Source organism: Centruroides vittatus, unplaced genomic scaffold (assembly GCF_030686945.1).
Source record: "Centruroides vittatus isolate TY-2023 unplaced genomic scaffold, ASM3068694v2 scaffold_2520, whole genome shotgun sequence".
Taxonomy (NCBI): domain Eukaryota; kingdom Metazoa; phylum Arthropoda; class Arachnida; order Scorpiones; family Buthidae; genus Centruroides; species Centruroides vittatus.
The window spans coordinates 189,984-207,686 of record NW_027122689.1 but is presented as its reverse complement, the minus strand read 5'-3'; the positions used below and the strand labels follow the sequence as shown (position 1 = coordinate 207,686).

At 31.7% G+C, this 17,703-nt stretch overlaps 1 protein-coding gene across 1 annotated transcript in view; it reads left to right on the top strand.

Moving 5' to 3' along the window:
* The window catches only part of garz (Sec7 domain-containing protein garz), a 170,712-nt gene that overhangs the window by 90,647 nt on the left and 62,362 nt on the right, over window positions 1–17,703 (top strand). Inside the window, exons 19-20 of the mRNA XM_067285351.1 lie at window positions 5,360–5,629; window positions 12,353–12,529. Coding sequence (XP_067141452.1) covers window positions 5,360–5,629; window positions 12,353–12,529 — 447 coding nt within the window. The remainder of the gene's footprint in view (window positions 1–5,359; window positions 5,630–12,352; window positions 12,530–17,703) is intronic.

The window sequence follows — 17,703 nt, the reverse complement described above, 5'->3', positions numbered from 1 at the left end:
AACTTTATTTACTTCTTTTGAAAATGAATGCATTAGAACATAATTTTACAAATTCAAAAATATGTGCTGAATGTTTATTATTCATATAAAAATACAATAACTATCAAATTTGCAGTAAAATAAATAGTCGAGTTTGCATAAGTTGACACCCAGATAACTTGACACCATCGGTTAAGTAGTTAGTTTTCTGTGGTCCCGACTGACTTACATAGGCATTAATGTTAAAAAAACTCTGTTTCACTCAACACCATTTAACTTATTACTACTGGATAAGTCGACATACTTTTGCTGTCCCACACTCCGATAAGTTGTCACCCCCTCCTGAAAAAATGAATTCACTCTGCATGTGTGGTGCGAACTCATTTTTTTTCAGGAGGGGAAGTCGATTTATTTATTAATATATAATTAATATATTTAATAATATAATAATATATTATTATTATTAATATATATATACATATTAATAAAAATGCCTTAAGATTTTATGTATTTTTATGTATAAAATAATAACAGATAAACAAAAAGAAAATATACAATCTACATCGTCACAGTAGAATCCAATTTTGTACTTTCTCACGCTAGAGGCATTATGAATCCTTAGACGTTACTTGCCAACGATTGACAATTGCGATGATGTTTTCAAAGCGTTCGTGATCGTTGAAAAAGAAAGTCGAGACAGTTAAGTGCTCAAAACAAACAACACTAAATGAATTTTTCAGTTTTTTCGTCTACGGAGTAATTGTAAATGGAGGACACAATGTATTGTAAGCCTATACTACTGTATAACGCACTACTGTATTTTATTAATTGTAGTTTTGTGGTTTTTTTTCCAACTTTGCTTTAGTTGTCACGTCGGATAACTGGACACATTTCCACTTCAGCTTGGGGTGTCGACTTATGCGGAGTCGACTGTATATATAAAATATATATAGTATTGTATTTTTCATGGAATGACTGGCATGCCAGAAAAGCCAGGGTTACCAGCAATCCAGTTAAACTGCAATTAAAATATAAAATTAATTGGATCTAACAAAACTGGTTGTTAATTAAACATTAAAAAAAAAATTCTTCCGAGTACAATAAAAATAACAACATTGTAATTTGAATGACTTAAAATCAGGAAGAGAGTTTTTGTTTACGAGATGATAAAACAATTAATGACTTATTGACAGTAGTAGTAGTAGTAGTAGTAGTAGTAGTATGTAAGTGTGGGCTACGCTGACTATTTATTCTTTCCTGTCAAATTTCACACAAAGCTGATGTTAATGGACATAAGCTGAGATAATTTACAGTGAGTTTCTTAAATTTAACATGTTTATTTTTGTGTTTTTGAATCAAACGATAAAAAACACAAAGAAAAACACTTGGAATTCTACGAGTATTTTACATTGTTAGAAAGAAGAGAAAATGAAGAAATTAAATGTATAATTGTAGATTATAATGTAATGCTGACAGTTTCATAGTTTTAGAATAAAAACTTTTGTTTTTTTTAATGTGCTCTCTAAAGAGGGATGATAACTTCACTTAAACTGGCATGTTGGCATTTCCCTGGGATAAACTGGTATATATACAGGGTGCATAGGAAAGTCCCTTTAACCAGAAAATTCTTGCGAACGGAGAGAGCTACAGCTATGCAAGTGAGGTAACGGTATAGTAAAGCGACTATGCCTAACCTAATGCAAATGACAGCAGTGCCCCTAGTGGCAAAATTTGGAAGATAGGCAGTGCAAATCGAAAACAAAAACAGATAGAGCAAACTTTCCAATTAGAAAGTTTTAGAGCATCAATTAATTAGTACGAAACAACATCTGGTTCACACAGATAAGATAAATTGTCGTCTGTATACCCAAAAATGTCCGAAAGCGATGCACGCCATTTTGTGTAAACTTTTGAAAGGAATAGCCATAGGTATGAAGAAATACACACAATTTATTGCATAAAATACGTACTTACGTCAATACAGTTTGATAACATCACACAAAAAACAACGGAAAGGCAAACTGTCACACAGTGATAACAAGTTAATGTCGAGTGTGTTTGAAAAGTTTGCCACTGCTCACGATACAAACGTGTATTTGTGAGAGTAATTCTGCATGCACATTTCTCAGCATGGAAGGTGTCACACTATTGCAAGCATCTGTAATACGATGATGTAGATCCAGCAGACTTGTATGTGGAGTTGCATAAAACGATTTCTTTTATGTAAGCCCACAGGAAGAAATCTTTTATGCAACTCCACATACAAGTCTGCTGGATCTACATCATCGTATTACAGATGCTTGCAATAGTGTGACACCTTCCATGCTGAGAAATGTGCATGCAGAATTACTCTCACAAATACACGTTTGTATCGTGAGCAGTGGCAAACTTTTCAAACACACTCGACATTAACTTGTTATCACTGTGTGACAGTTTGCCTTTCCGTTGTTTTTTGTGTGATGTTATCAAACTGTATTGACGTAAGTACGTATTTTATGCAATAAATTGTGTGTATTTCTTCATACCTATGGCTATTCCTTTCAAAAGTTTACACAAAATGGCGTGCATCGCTTTCGGACATTTTTGGGTATACAGACGACAATTTATCTTATCTGTGTGAACCAGATGTTGTTTCGTACTAATTAATTGATGCTCTAAAACTTTCTAATTGGAAAGTTTGCTCTATCTGTTTTTGTTTTCGATTTGCACTGCCTATCTTCCAAATTTTGCCACTAGGGGCACTGCTGTCATTTGCATTAGGTTAGGCATAGTCGCTTTACTATACCGTTACCTCACTTGCATAGCTGTAGCTCTCTCCGTTCACAAGAATTTTCTGGTTAAAGGGACTTTCCTATGCACCCTGTATATAGAACTAAAATAAAACTCAATAAATAAGCATAACTAAATTTTATATCTAGCTGTATCATATTAGTAATGCTCTCCATCTCCCAATATTTCATTGCAGCTTTTGTAAATTGATTGTTTGCCCCCCCCCCTATGAATTGCTTTATAGATTTACCAAGCTTTGGAATGTTTTATCTGCCTCTTGTGAATTTTCTATATTATTTTAGCTTGGTTCCATGCCACCAAGACAGAGGTAGGATCAGCAAGTACATATGTTGGGTCTTTGTTAGAGTTAGCTTTATTGATGATGTCTTTATACTCTAATTCTTGCTGCTAGTGATCTAATAGTAGCTCTAATATAATGTAATTTTTGCTTAACTCTGCTTTTTTTTAGGGGTATTTTGTAAATCCCCAGTACATGTGTTGGGTCAGTGGACTATTTGTCATTCCAGAGTAGTCCATAAACTGTTTGATGTCTTTTGAAGATTATTCTTTTTCTTGTTGCTCGATATACTTCCTTGTACATTTTAGCCAGGGGAGCTCCATACTCCATCACTGTATATTCTTCTCATGCATCTTGTGTTTGCTTTTCTTTCTTTATCATGCATTTCTTGATCAATGCTTTTATATTCAATGCCCTAAAGAATTGATATAATCCAGCTCTTGTTTTTATCTTGTATATTTACACAGTTTTTTCATTTGTTTTATCACCCCCTGTATAAAAACACTTGTTTTACAGTTCAGACAGAATTTTCACTTCAAATTTTGAAATAGCAGTATTTCAAACTGACTGAATTCCTTAACATGCAAATCTCTGTATCCCTGGCTGGGACAAATAGTGCAGTTATGAACTAATGGGATTTTGAACTATCCAAGTTCAAACTAACAAGGATGTCCTATATCAATAATGCATAATTTTATTTTGTTATATAATGTACAGTGACTCCAGTTTACCATGTTTTTTAAAAATTTTATATTCTAAATATTTGGGTCACTGACAATTGACTCAAATATTTATAACTGACACTGACAATTGGATTACAAACAAATATATTGAGTCACATGAGAAAAAGTTTGAGAAATCTGCTCTGTATATTGTATACTACCTGAAGCTCATACTAAAAGAAATATTTTTTGACATCCCCACTAGATGGCACTTTTCACTAGCTATAATAACGGGGGAATTTTCCACAATTTTCTCCAATAAAAAATTTTCTGGAACTTTCTGGAATATCTCTCTAGCAGTTTGTGTACTGCCATTGTTCTGGAACCTTCTGGAACTGGAGCACAAGATTGGACCTGTCCAGGATTATTGAAGATTGAGGGAAACTGTTCCATCAGTCAAAACTGGACAAAATCTCAAAGATGGCTGGTTTTAAATTAATTAACCCGGTTTTTCTGATTTCATTTTTTATAAATTTAATTAAACATAAAATATGATTTAAAATGCTTAAAACAATAAAAAACGAATTAGATGCATTATTTTTGAACAGAAAGCTTCAAAGTTTATTTTCCTTTCTCACCTTTCTGCGAAATCTGACAATGCTGTCTCAGTGTGTTTACAACTGGATGATCTTGAGAACAGCTGGTGTCATCTTTCCCGGAACATTTATATATACACCTGAGGGGATGAACGGTCTAAAGTAGGGTGAATACTAGCTGGCTGTATATTTCTAAATATTTTCCATCCCCCAACCTAATTAAACATATAATAAAATCTATTAATTAAAAAATTAAAAAAACTATTGGATGCCATTTTTGACATCAGAAAGTAGCTTTAAATAACTTTACCGAAGTAAAATCCGTTGACTAGAACTTTAGAACGATGAATATAATTTGATATCAAAAACTCATTAAAAAACAATTAAGCATTAATTGCGCGTCATTAAAGGTTGATTAAAATTGCAATAAAATTTTTTCGTGCAGGTAAAAATTTTTGAAAAAATTTGGAGACTTAAAAAACAAAATCTGAAAATTAAGAAAAAAATTTTTTTGATGGCCCAAATGCTTGTTTTTTATGTAATGCTATGTAAACAGCTCAAAAAAACTCAAGTGTGGGCAATAAGGGCAATAATCACTTATAATTTTTTATTTGTGACATATTACTGCTCACACTGCTCATCCAGGCTAACTGATGGAGAAACATTGTTTCCAGTTTCTCGATGTAACTTACTTTACAAGTGTAACAGTTGTTATGGATGTTTTTAAGTATTTATTGCTGTTAAGAAGGAGTAAAGTAAGCATAAAAATGTACATGAATTATTTTTACTTCAAATTATGTTTTTGGTTTAAATCAGCATAAATTTCTATATTTACACTTAAAAAGTAGAATCAAATATTTTTCAGTTTCATGTTTTTATTTTAGTTATAAGTCCATCGTTTTATGTTAACATTGTTAATTTGTATAGAAATATTAATGTATTTTTTAATTATATATTTAATTATAGTTCAAAAATTAATATTTAACTTATATTGAAATAAATGTTAAGCTCTTGATTGTTTGTTGTTGTTCAATGAAAACTATTTTTCAATACAGGTTTTACTAAGAAGAGGATCTGGAAAAGAAGGATCATTTATACATACTCCAGATGGAGTTTTTGATCATGATTTATTCTCTCTTATTTGGGGTCCCACAGTTGCAGCATTATCGTATGTTTTTGACAAAAGTACTGAAGCTACTATAATACAAAAGTCAATCTCAGGATTTCGAAAATGTGCTATGATTTCTGCACATTATGGAATGAGTGATGTTTTTGATAATCTGGTCATTTCTCTTTGCAAATTTACTACTTTATTATCTTCTGAGGTTAGTATTATTTTACAGAATTTGAACATTTTTAGTATTCTGACTATAGAAATAATTCTGAAAACATTAGAAGTTAAAATAGTTTCTGCAATTTCATGGTTTATTGCATGTATTTACTAAATAATTTATTTCTTAATTAACAATGCCTTTAAAACTAACAGAAAATTTAATGATATGACAAATCTAGTTAAAGTGGATTAAGTAACTCATGAAGATGTCAATGAATTCTACTAGATATAAAGCAAACAACATAAGAAAACTTAATATTGACAAACATTTTTGGTTGTAGATGCATCTGTTGTCAGGCTACATCATAATGTACTTTTTAAAAACTCCAGCAACAATTTTGCTTAACTTTCCCGGCAACATTTAAAACTGTGTGTGTGTGTGGTACATCTGTTACAATATTTTATTTAAAAAGATTTTTATATATTTTAAATTATTATAAAATGGAAAAAAGCTTAATTTTGAGGGTAGGAATGGGTTTTATAAAAAAATTGTAAATGCTGATAACAAGTAAAATAATTAAGTCCAAGACTACTCAAGATATGACACATGACCTCTCTGTTTCTTCCCACGCTATTAATCTTTAACCACCAAAATTTAATAGCATTGATACTTCTAATACGCAAACCTCCCTGCAAAATTTCAGAAATTTTCAACAAAACACACACAAGTAATTAAGTCCAAAGAGGGTGAACAAAATCATGCCCTACACACAAACACACTAACATTCATACATACAAAAGCCCTGGATTTTTTTGCATCTCTCAACATTTCAAGAGTCCCCTAGTTCAAAAGTTAAAAATTTTGGGGATTGTTTTTTTTGACTGATTGCCATACTTTCCCTCTGTTATATATAACAGAGCTAGGAAAGTAAAAATGGATTGAATTTAAATCTACATTTAGCATTCTTTCAAATACAAAAGACAAAGCTGTGGTTGTGTTGTTCCTAATAAGATTTTAAACTAAAAATTTTTAAATAAACATTTAATACAGATGAAAAATGATTAAATTTTAATATTTTAAATACAGTAGAGCATCGATTATCCGACTTAATTGGGGACTGGGATTGGTCGGATAACCAAAAAGTATGAAAAAATACATTATTAGTATAGTGTATTAGGCCTGGTTTAAATACTAGCTTCCCTTTCATGGTCAAGCCAGTGCTGCCAGCTAAAACATGCAAAAATTTAACGAAAATAATATTAAAGTAGCCAAGACCATAACCAAAATACATAACCAAATATTGTAGCGCCACATCACTAGCGGATATTTGAATTTGCCGACTAGAACGCAGTCGGTTAACCGATAAGTCGGATAATCAATGCTCTACTGTATTTGACACATTGAATATTATGATACAAAAAATTCTTAACTTCGTTTTCAAAGATTTCCACAGAAGTTTAAAAATGATACAAGTTCTAATGGTATTTAAATGCAATGTATTTTGAATGTAAATATAAACTTCAAAGAATAATTAAAACCAGACATTTTGTTCACGAAAAGAGAGTTTTGAAAAAATAAGTTTTTTCTTTCTAGTTTTCGTTATCTGTTATGGATGTTTAAATTGATGCTTAATAGATGGTATTGTTAGTTGGAAGTCAAAATATTGTAAGTGCATAACTATGAATCTGCATAACTTGAAGCTGCTTTAAAAAATCTAGGACCTATCATATGTAAATCTTTATCATTAAGAGCATTTAAATATTATACTTTTAAAATTTTTTATTCTATTTTAGTTAAGTATTATATATGATTCTTCAAAAATTTTATGATAGTCTTATTTATTCTTAAAACTATATTATTCATAACTACTAAAAATTTAGTTGTCTTTCATATATAATTAATGTTAGCTTTAACACGTTAACTGCCACCTGTAATATGATATTTTCCGTTTTTTCAGGCCAGAATGAGAAAATTTGATATTTAATATTTTATTATGATATAAATAGAAGGGTCATTATATAACAGTCAGTAGAGTGAAGATAAAAAAAATATATCAACAGTAACCGGCCGTCGTATGGCCTGAAACCGGAGACTATATGACCATGGGCTATTTAATATTTAATATTAATTACTTTATATGTAACACAAGAGAATAATTAAACTAGTTTTTGATATTTTTTCTTTTTTTTAACTATTCACTATTAAAAAAAACATTATCAAATATATAAAATAGCTTTTTATTAAAAAGAAACTATGACTGTCGGCTGTCGGACCACTTCATGAGGCCATACGACGGCTGGCGGTCAGACCAATTTTATAGATATTATTTACTTTATATGTAATAAAAGAGAATAATTAAACTTGTTTTTGATATTTTTTCCTTTTTTTAACTATTCACTATAAAAAAACAACACTATTAGATGAAGTGGTTCGACCGCCGACCATCGAACCCCTTCATGAGCCTCATGGGGTGGTTCGATGGTCAGCAGTCAGAAACCAACTTCATAGACGTCCGCGAGAGGCCACCACTAGGATGTAAAACGTTGTCTTACGAAGCCAGGATAATTTAACCTTTAGTGAAACTACATTGGTTATAGCGATGTCGGGCGATGGCCAGTAGTTGGATGGCTCTGTGAGGCCCTAACTAATGTGACGGCCAGCATATCGGATGGCAGTTAACATGTTAAGCTTTGATAGATTATGGATTAAACAAGAAATACTTAATATCAGAGTTTTCAGAAGAAAATCAACTTTTCTGTTTGTCAATACTCAACTTTCTATAGCTATTAATTACAAAAAATAAAATTAGTTTGAATTAATGTTAATTTAATTAGTAGAAAAACAAATTACAGAAACGAAAGTCTTATCAAACTTGAGGTATAATAAATCCAAAAACCAAAACAGATCAGTTAAAATGCTTGTAAAAAATGAAGCATTAAAGAATTAATTGTTATTTTAAATAAAAGTAGTTTTTGCAGAATTTAGAAATTCAACAAAACATAATTATAGCATATTCTACACATAAAACGAGCAACTTGCATGTCATTATTTTTAGCTTATTTCAGTTTTCTCTGTTTTTGGAAAAATTACCAATGAAAACATTCTCATAGTAAGAATAGTAGACGACATGTTTCATACAAGGGTGAACAATCCCAAGATGTTACCAATGTTCTTTAAGATAAGTTGATATCTGATATGATCGGCTAGCTCGAGTCCTCATAAGTCGACACCCCAAGAAGTGAAAATGTTTCGAGTTATCTGATCATATTGAATATAAGAAAACTTTGCAAGCCGAATTTGCAAAACAAAAAAACCTTTCAAAAACAACATTGGTGGGAATCCTGAAGAAAAAAGAGGAAATTAAGAAACATTTTTATTCGAACGGTTCTATTACGAAGTCCCTTAATAAGAAACAGTTTGTATTTCAGACGACAAATAAAGTTTTGTTTGATAAAATTTAGATTTAAAAATTGTAGACAAAACTATAATAAAAAAATCTAGCTATGAGAGTTGTGTAACTTTCATGGCTGTTATGATTTTTTATTATAAAAACTATTTTATTATTAAGCAAAATTAAAATTGTGTTTGGTGCCATCTATTATCACACCTTGTTATAAAATTTTTTATTACTATAAAATAGCAAAAAGTTTAACTTTGAGGGTAGGGGTGGGTTTTATAAAAGATTGTAAATGTTAATAACAAATAAAATATTCATTAAGTCCTACTTTCTTGAGATACATAACCTCCTCTATCTCCTTACCTTCTCAACTTTTCATCACCAAAATTTAATACCATCAATGCCCCACATATGCAAGCCACCATCCCAAATTTTGTTTCTTAATTTTTAGCATATCCTGAGATATTAAGTTAAATAAATGTCTGCACACGCGCACACCACACACGAGAGAATTTTTTGCCATGTTTTTGATTTTTTGACAAAAATGGAGATTTGCAAGAAACACTGATGATCAAATTTGACATAATTCCCATACTTTGTTATGTATACATAACACCCGGAAAAGTAAAATTAGAATGCCTTCATATCAAGATTTGAAACTTCATGCTTAATAGAATAGTTTTCAATTTTAACTTTAATTATTAAGTCTGTCAGATAGTCACCATTTACTTATTTTCACTGTTCTAGAATACAGCCTTTGATGGTCAACCTTTCTTTGTTGTCAAAACTCCAAAAATTTTTATAAACAATGAAAAAATATCTAATTAAAACCATAAACATTTTAAAAATTCAGGGCCAGTAACCACACAGACATCATCATCAGTGGCGTAGCTAGGGTTCTCTGGGCCCAGTGAGGAACCAGATTTGTGGGCCCTGAAAAAATTTTTCGGCAGGAGTGTCCTTTTTTCGTAATGGTAATCGGGAACATCCAAACAAAAACAAGTAATTTTTTTCTGTAAATTTCGGCTATTGAATTTATTTATTCCGTTAAAAACATTGCGTTTAGATGTTCAATTTCTTTCGTTTGATGAATGATGCGTTAGGTATTTTTTTTGTTTTATGTAAATGGACTAAAATATTTTTGTGCAGTGGTTTATATAGTGTATAACTAGATTACAGTTAAGTTGCCGGTTTTCTTGTGTAATAGGGGCCCCAGCAGGTTGAGCAGCCAAATGCCAAATTTTGCTTTGTTCTGATTGCCATGAAAAATTTTTTGGGTCTTTTTTTTCTTGTGATTTTGGGCCCCTATGGGCCTATCGCTTTCCAGGGGCCCGGTGCGGACCGCACCTACTGCACCCCCTAGCTATGCCACTGATCATCATGCTTTTCCATCCGTGCCACATCGGGATCATATTCAAGCTTTATATCTACTAAGGTGGGCACTGGTATATGTAATTTTTACTGTTTCTGTGGCAATGTATTATGTTATTTCCAGTTTAGGAAAAAAAATTTTTGAACCATTAGACAAAAAGAAAAATGTGTTTCATAAAAATAGTAACTAGAATATTAGAAGAAAAGTGTTTTATAAAAGTTTATAAAAGACTAGCATATAAACTTATGTAATACATCCAAACTCCAGTAGTAAAGTTAAATATTTAATAAACTGTAGAATTTAGTGTGATGTAATGTGTATTTAAATTTTATTTTAGTGTAAAAATATAGTGTGTATTTTTAGAAATTAAAATATTTTTTATAAGCAATTTTCTATGTTTGGAAGACTTTAGAAACTAAAGATGGGGGGCTTATGACCATCAAAAACATTCATTCTACAGTGCAAATATTTAACTTCATTGCTGGCATTTGGGTGTATTACATAAGAGTATCATATGTATTATTTCAATATCAAGAGTTTATTTTAAACAAAACTATCTTAGTTACATTAATAAACTTTGTCGCTATATTTAAGAATTTCATATTACGTAATAAAATTGTAAAATTATATAATATTTCGTAATATAATTTTAACATTTTTTTATCTGTATTCAATTTTAATTTTTTTATTCAACACTTGAAACTGGATTTAACTAAGTACAAATAACAAAACAACAACAGTAATATTTAGCAAATAACATACTTTACTAAATAAAAACAAAAAGCAAACAATTTCAATTATTGGGTTGTTTGGAAAGTAATTTCTTTTTTACCATCAGAGGAATTAGTTGTATTTTAAACCACATTGTCATTATATAATTTGACAGCTGACATTTCAAGGTTTATTTGTAAAAAATTTTGTTTGAATCTGTGCAATTTTTTTTTTTTTTTTTTTTGTGTCCCATCAAACATGGAAAATCCAAAACAGCATTTTCAGAATATTTTGCTTTTTTATTACCAAAAAAATAAAAATTTTGTTCAAGAAAGAAAAAAATTGTAACGTCATTGACAGAATGACAGTGCCAAAACTGATTCATAAAATTTCGTTCTGGCAATTTCGATATTGAAGATGCACCATATTCTGGAAGGCCAGTTGAAGCTGATGAAGACAAAATAAAGGTATTGATTGAAGCAAGCCGCCGAATAACAACACGAGAAATTGCTAAGAGATAAATTTGTCGAATTGGACCATTTATGATCACTTGAAACGACTTGGTTTCATTTCAACACTTGATATATGGGTTCCACATATTTTTAAAGAAAGAGATGCTCTCTTTGGTGGGATTTTAGGGGAATTTTTTTTTTTTTTTTGAGCTTCTACCAGACAATTCCACAATTGATTAAAAGATGTACTGTCATCAAATAGACAAATTGAGTTATTCCATCAAACAGAAATGGCCAGAATTAATCAATAGAAAAGGTGTAGTGTTTCACCATGATAATGCCAGATCTCACACAAGTTTGGTAACATGTCAGAAACAGTTATAGTTTCGATTAGATGTATTACCATACCCTTCATATTTGCCATATCTGGAACCCTTGGATTATTACTTGTTCCAGTCGTTACAAAATTTTTTAAATAGATAAGTGTCTCTAAATTCTGATGGAATGAATAGTGGCTTGTGATCTGCACCACTAGACGTAGTCGAGTACTGGGCTCCCAACTAAGTCCCAGTGGTGCAGATACCAGTAATATCCAGCAATTTTATTTGCTGGATATTACTGGTATTATTTTGTTATTTCTATTTTTTTTATATTTATTTCATTGTTTATTTTTGTAATTTTCAAACTTTCGTATCATTTAGTTAATTATTTAATTTTTGAATTATTATCTTTAGTAATAAATTATAGTAAATACTAAACATTTTCTATACTTTTGTTATCAATTTTATAATCATTAAAATACTGTTTTGGTGTAGAAATATAATAATGATTATTATTTTTAGTCTTCAGAACATTTCTCCATTGTGTTTGGAAGTAATAGTAAAGCACTGCTGGCATGCCGAACCTTATTTAATTTGGCTCATCGTCATGGAGACATTTTAAGAGAAGGATGGAAAAATTTGTTAGATTGTGTTCTTCAGTTATATCGTATGAAATTATTGCCTGTGGAAATGATGGAAGTAAATGTCTTTTATATTGTATTTATTTTATTTGTTAGTAAAAACTTATTTTAGTATTATGGTTTTTTATGTAAAATGTATAATAAAATTATGGATATTTTAAAGTCAAACAATCTGCCATATTATTGGGCTATAATGAAGCTAATTTAATAATTAGATGTAAAATAATTTGAATAGAAGTAGGCAGTTAGGCTGCCATCTCTTGATAATTTTAATAATTATAATAAATTTATTCTAATTTAGAATTTCTGGAAAAATATTTGGAGTTGAGTCTAAAGTTGGACTCAAACCTGCAACTCCTGCTGATGCAGATGCTTTGCCAATTGTCCTATCCAGATGTCTGTCAGATCTTTACTTCTAGAGCTATTAATTTAGATATAATAATAATGGTCACTCACAGTGCCAACTGGAGATGACTTTACATCTACCGCTAGTCAAATTACTTTATGTCTAATTATTAAATTAGCCTTATTATAGCCCAATAATATGACAGATCATTTGGCTTTACTTAAAAATTTGATTTATGGACTATTTATATATATATGCATATTTAATGATTATTTTAAAAAGATATAAATATGGTAAAAACAAGTAAAATGGCAAGGCCAATTTTTAGGACAAGACTGTGTCAGAGACTCTGGGCTTAATGCCATTGTTCAAACTTCACCAGCCTCGACAATGACCACGAGCTCATCTACAAGGCATTTTTGGTGAAATTAATCTATCCAATGATGAAATTTCTGTTCATTGAATGTTGCCCCAGGTTGAATTTTTGTTGATGCCTAACAAAAATTTCCCATTTTTGAAAAAATAATCATGGCTATTGTATTGTCCGAAATTATTTTTTTTATTTTGCACAAACAAAATAAATATATTAATAAATGTAAAAACAAAAAAAATTATATTTCGGAAGTTACTTTTAATATATAATTATAATGACTAGCAGCATCTAGTTTTAAAAAGTTCCGATGCTGAAACGAGATATCTCGGGTCAATCAGTCAAGGTCAGCAGGTTGCGACCAGAGATATGTCGAAAATAACATGGGACAGGCAAATGGGTTTTTTTCAAAGATTCATTTGTCAAAATTTTGCAACATTCGCATTTCCAACTTCCCAACGATATACACATGCGCAAATCTTGCACTCTTGCCTGTCTGTAGAAAGATGTTGCCATTTTGTATTTTATTTTGACTCTGTTCTCGGTTCCTTGAGTACCTACAAGTCTAATTTTTTTTTTTTTTTTATGTGGTCATGATTTGGGCACCTAATACTCTGTGCCAAATTGCAACTCCTGACATATCCCCCTTATCTCAATATTTCTAAGGTGTGTACCCGTAATGGCACTGTGATTTTATAAACAAGACATAGTCCTGTCAATTATGTAAATATACTAAGTTAAATTAAACTGAATCTTTTTAAGAAACTGTAAATTTTTAAGTTACAACAATTATTGAATTAAATACATATTTTATAAAAACAATCCACTAAAAGCATCAATTATAAATACAACACACCAACCTTATTGTGCTTTGCAGTTATTTGGGAACATAACACAAATGTTTTCGGTCCACCCTAGGACCTTCTTCAGGCAGAGTTCTAAAAAACATATTTCTGGTGATTGGTGTTCCCTTTAGCTGCAATGTATTCTAATTTCGAATGTTTTTATTTTTGAATTTATTAAGAAATGTGCGCATGCATCGGCTGTTATAGCCCCAGGTCATACATAGCCTGCCATGCTTTTGAGAGTAATTTTTTGTCTTTAAAATTGATAGAAAGGCTATGTATGACCTGGCGAGAATATTATCTATTTACTGACTGGGACTGGTTCCATCATTGAACTTCCTCAAGTGTGTCAAGAACTCTCATGTTTAGAATGTATGGTGGATGGAGTGTTAAATATTAAGATGTCTATTTCTTGAAGGCCAGCTTCTAATGGAAAATTTAGTACTTGCTGCTCACAACTTAACCAGAAGATAATCAAGGCCATTTCCGAAAATTGCAGTACGTTAGTGAGAGATTTTGTAAAAAAATGTGAAAGTAATCAAACAATGGTTCAATGGGTTAAGCAGCCTTCAAGTGTGAGATCTTATAAAAAACAAAAAATATTTAAAGTGAATAAAAAAACAAAATTAGAGCTAAAAAATTATATTTTTTAATAATCAAGAAGAATTCTTGTTTAGTTTTGGACAACATAACGTATATGAAGGCTGACCTCTCAACACTTGCAGTCTTGCTATTATACAGTGTTTGAAAGAGAAATTTTTCCAGAATCTCAAGCATTGATTGACATCAAAAAGTTTAGTTTGAAATATCTAGTACAGTAAGCAGTTTACCAGTGTGTATTGAAAAGTTTGTGGTTTATGGCAAAAGGAAATATTAGCACTGAAATGTATATTAATGATTGTTTAAAAACATATCTTCTTTCTGTAAGAAATTATGGTGGCTGTTGACACCTTGAGCACCACTGTACTTTTTGTGAGAAAAAATAATAATTTAAAAATGTTTGAAGACGAGAGTTTTTTGTAACAGCCAAGTGTGTCAGCCATATTGTTTTTTCTTCTTGTTCTTGTGTAACGACCCGCAAACTGCATTAAACTTTTATCAAACCGCAAGTGTTTTCTTTCATATTTATACAGTCCATTAAAGATCGACAAACATCTGGTCCGTCGAGGCGGATGAGAAGAAAAGAGACAATTTTGCAAGCAAATAAGATTGAGTTCAAATGTCATTAAGTCGCCTATCCAAGGAAGGAGGAATTTATCTGTCCGTTACATGTGGTAGAGAGTTTAAAATGGATCAGCTCGAGAAATTAAGGAAAAAACGCGCTTCAATAAGAGCTAGTGTGATGAAATTAATTAGTAAAGTCGATAGTCTAGTTGAAAGCGACAATAGAGAGACAGAAACTTTTCTAGAAATATTGGATCAGTTTAGTCGAAGGAAGAGTCATTGAGAACCTTAAACGGGGAGATTGAGGGTCTCATTACTAGCCCAACTGATTATGACACTGAGATAGCCAATAGTGAAGAATATGAGGACAAAATTATAAGTTGTAAATTTAAGATCCAGTCTCGTATTAAACGATTAGAAGCAGATTCGTCTGTCATTATGGTGAGTCAGGCCCTTGTAGGTCGAAATAACTCTGCTAATATTAAATTGCCAGAGATTCCTCTACCGAAATTCTCTGGAAGATATGAAGAATGGAGTAACTTTAAAATGCAATTTGATAATATCATTTCTTCAAGCAAGCAACTATCGGCTGAACAGAAACTACATTATTTGAAGGCTGCTCTCATAGGGGAAGCTAAGAGTTTAGAAACGTTAAATGATTCATCTGCTTCATTGTTTCAAACATTACAAGAGAGGTACGAAAACAAGAAATTAATAGTAGAAACCCATGTTAATGCGATTCTGAACTCTGTAAAACTAGCTTATGAGTCAGCAAGGGGTTTGAGGAACTTAATTGATAATGTCAATAGGAATATGCGAGCTCTAAGAGTCCTGGGATATGAAAGGAATGAGCTTTCTGATATCTTAATTTTAAACATTGTACTTCAGAAGCTGGATAAGGAGACTCTAAAACAGTATGAGTTCAGTATTAGTTTGAATGATGTTCTTAAGCTAGATAATTTCATTTCATTTTTGGAAAAGCGTTCTCAGATTTTAGAAAATATTAATAAGGCCACGTTCATGAAACCAAGGTGTAATCAAGATAGAGTTAAACTGATAAACTTATTTGTGAAATGTAACAATTCTATGTCTCGTTGCATTTTATGTAAGCAGAATCATTCTGTTTACAATTGTGATTCTTTTCTACAGTTGGAAGTCTCCCAAAGAAACGATGTTGTGGCCAAAAACAACCTCTGCTTCAATTGCTTAAGTGATCGGCATAAGTTATCCAATTGCAACTCCAAAAGCTGCTGTAAGATATGCCGAAAGCGACATAATACATTACTGCACCGAGAGAAACAAGCTATAATTGGTTCAAATGCACCAGTGGTCGGCAGCAAACTGACTCTAACCAAGCAGGATCTTAATCCGGACGCAATAGAGTTTCGTGAAAGTATACCTCACTCACTGTCATGCATTGACAAGGGAAATAAGACAGTAATTCTCTCGACAGCCATGGTTTGGGTTTTAAATCATACTACTGGAGCCAGCATTCAAGCGCGCGCAGTATTGGACTTGGGCGGTATGTTAAATATTGTAACTAGAGATTTTGCAAGTCATCTGGGCACACCACAAGAAAGAATCAATCTCACAGTCTCTAGTTTAAGCGGAAATAAAACCTCGGTCAAGTTTAAGCTGCCTGCTACAATAATAAACGGCAATAGATCCTTTTCTAAGACGCTAGAGTTCTTAGTGGTGCCAAGGATCACGGATTTACTTCCTGTTTCCTCACTACACATTAGCAAAACAGAAATACCCTGTCAGTTAGCTGATCCAAGGTTTGCTACACCAGGCAAGATTGACATGCTTATTGGAGCTGAAGCATTTTTTGAAATAGTCAAGAACGATCAAATTTGTCTATCGTGCAACAATAACCTAACATTTCGCAACACAGTTTTTGGATACATCGCAACTGGGTTCACAGACTCTAATGATCAAGATCAATATTGTGGACTGATATCAGAGTCAGAATCAGTCGTTAAATGTTTACAAAGGTTCTGGCAAATAGAAACTCTTACAGAGGCTCCAAGTTTGACGAGTAAAGAAGAAGAGTATTGTGAAGATCATTATCAAAGAACTCACAGATGTGATGAAGATGGGAGATACATTGTGCAGATGGCAACCAAGGAGATACAAAACTCGGGAGAGTCAAGGAAGTTAGCATTGAAGAGATTGAATCAATTGTGGAAGAGACTATCAAGGGACAAACAATTAAAGGAGTGATATCAGAATTTCATGAAGGAGTATTTGGATTTGGACCACATGGAAAGGGTGCAGGAACCTCCCGCTGATCAGACAACATACAATATATGTTACTACCTTCCGCATCACGGTGTGTTTAGACCAGACAAAACCACTACAAGGTTAAGGGTAGTCTTCAACGCATCTGCTCCCACAACTTCTGGACTGAGTCTAAATGATCATCTCTTGAAAGGTGAAGTAAAGGAAGATGTTTTCAAGATCATGACAAGATTTTGAAAATACAAGTACGCATTTACAGCAGATAT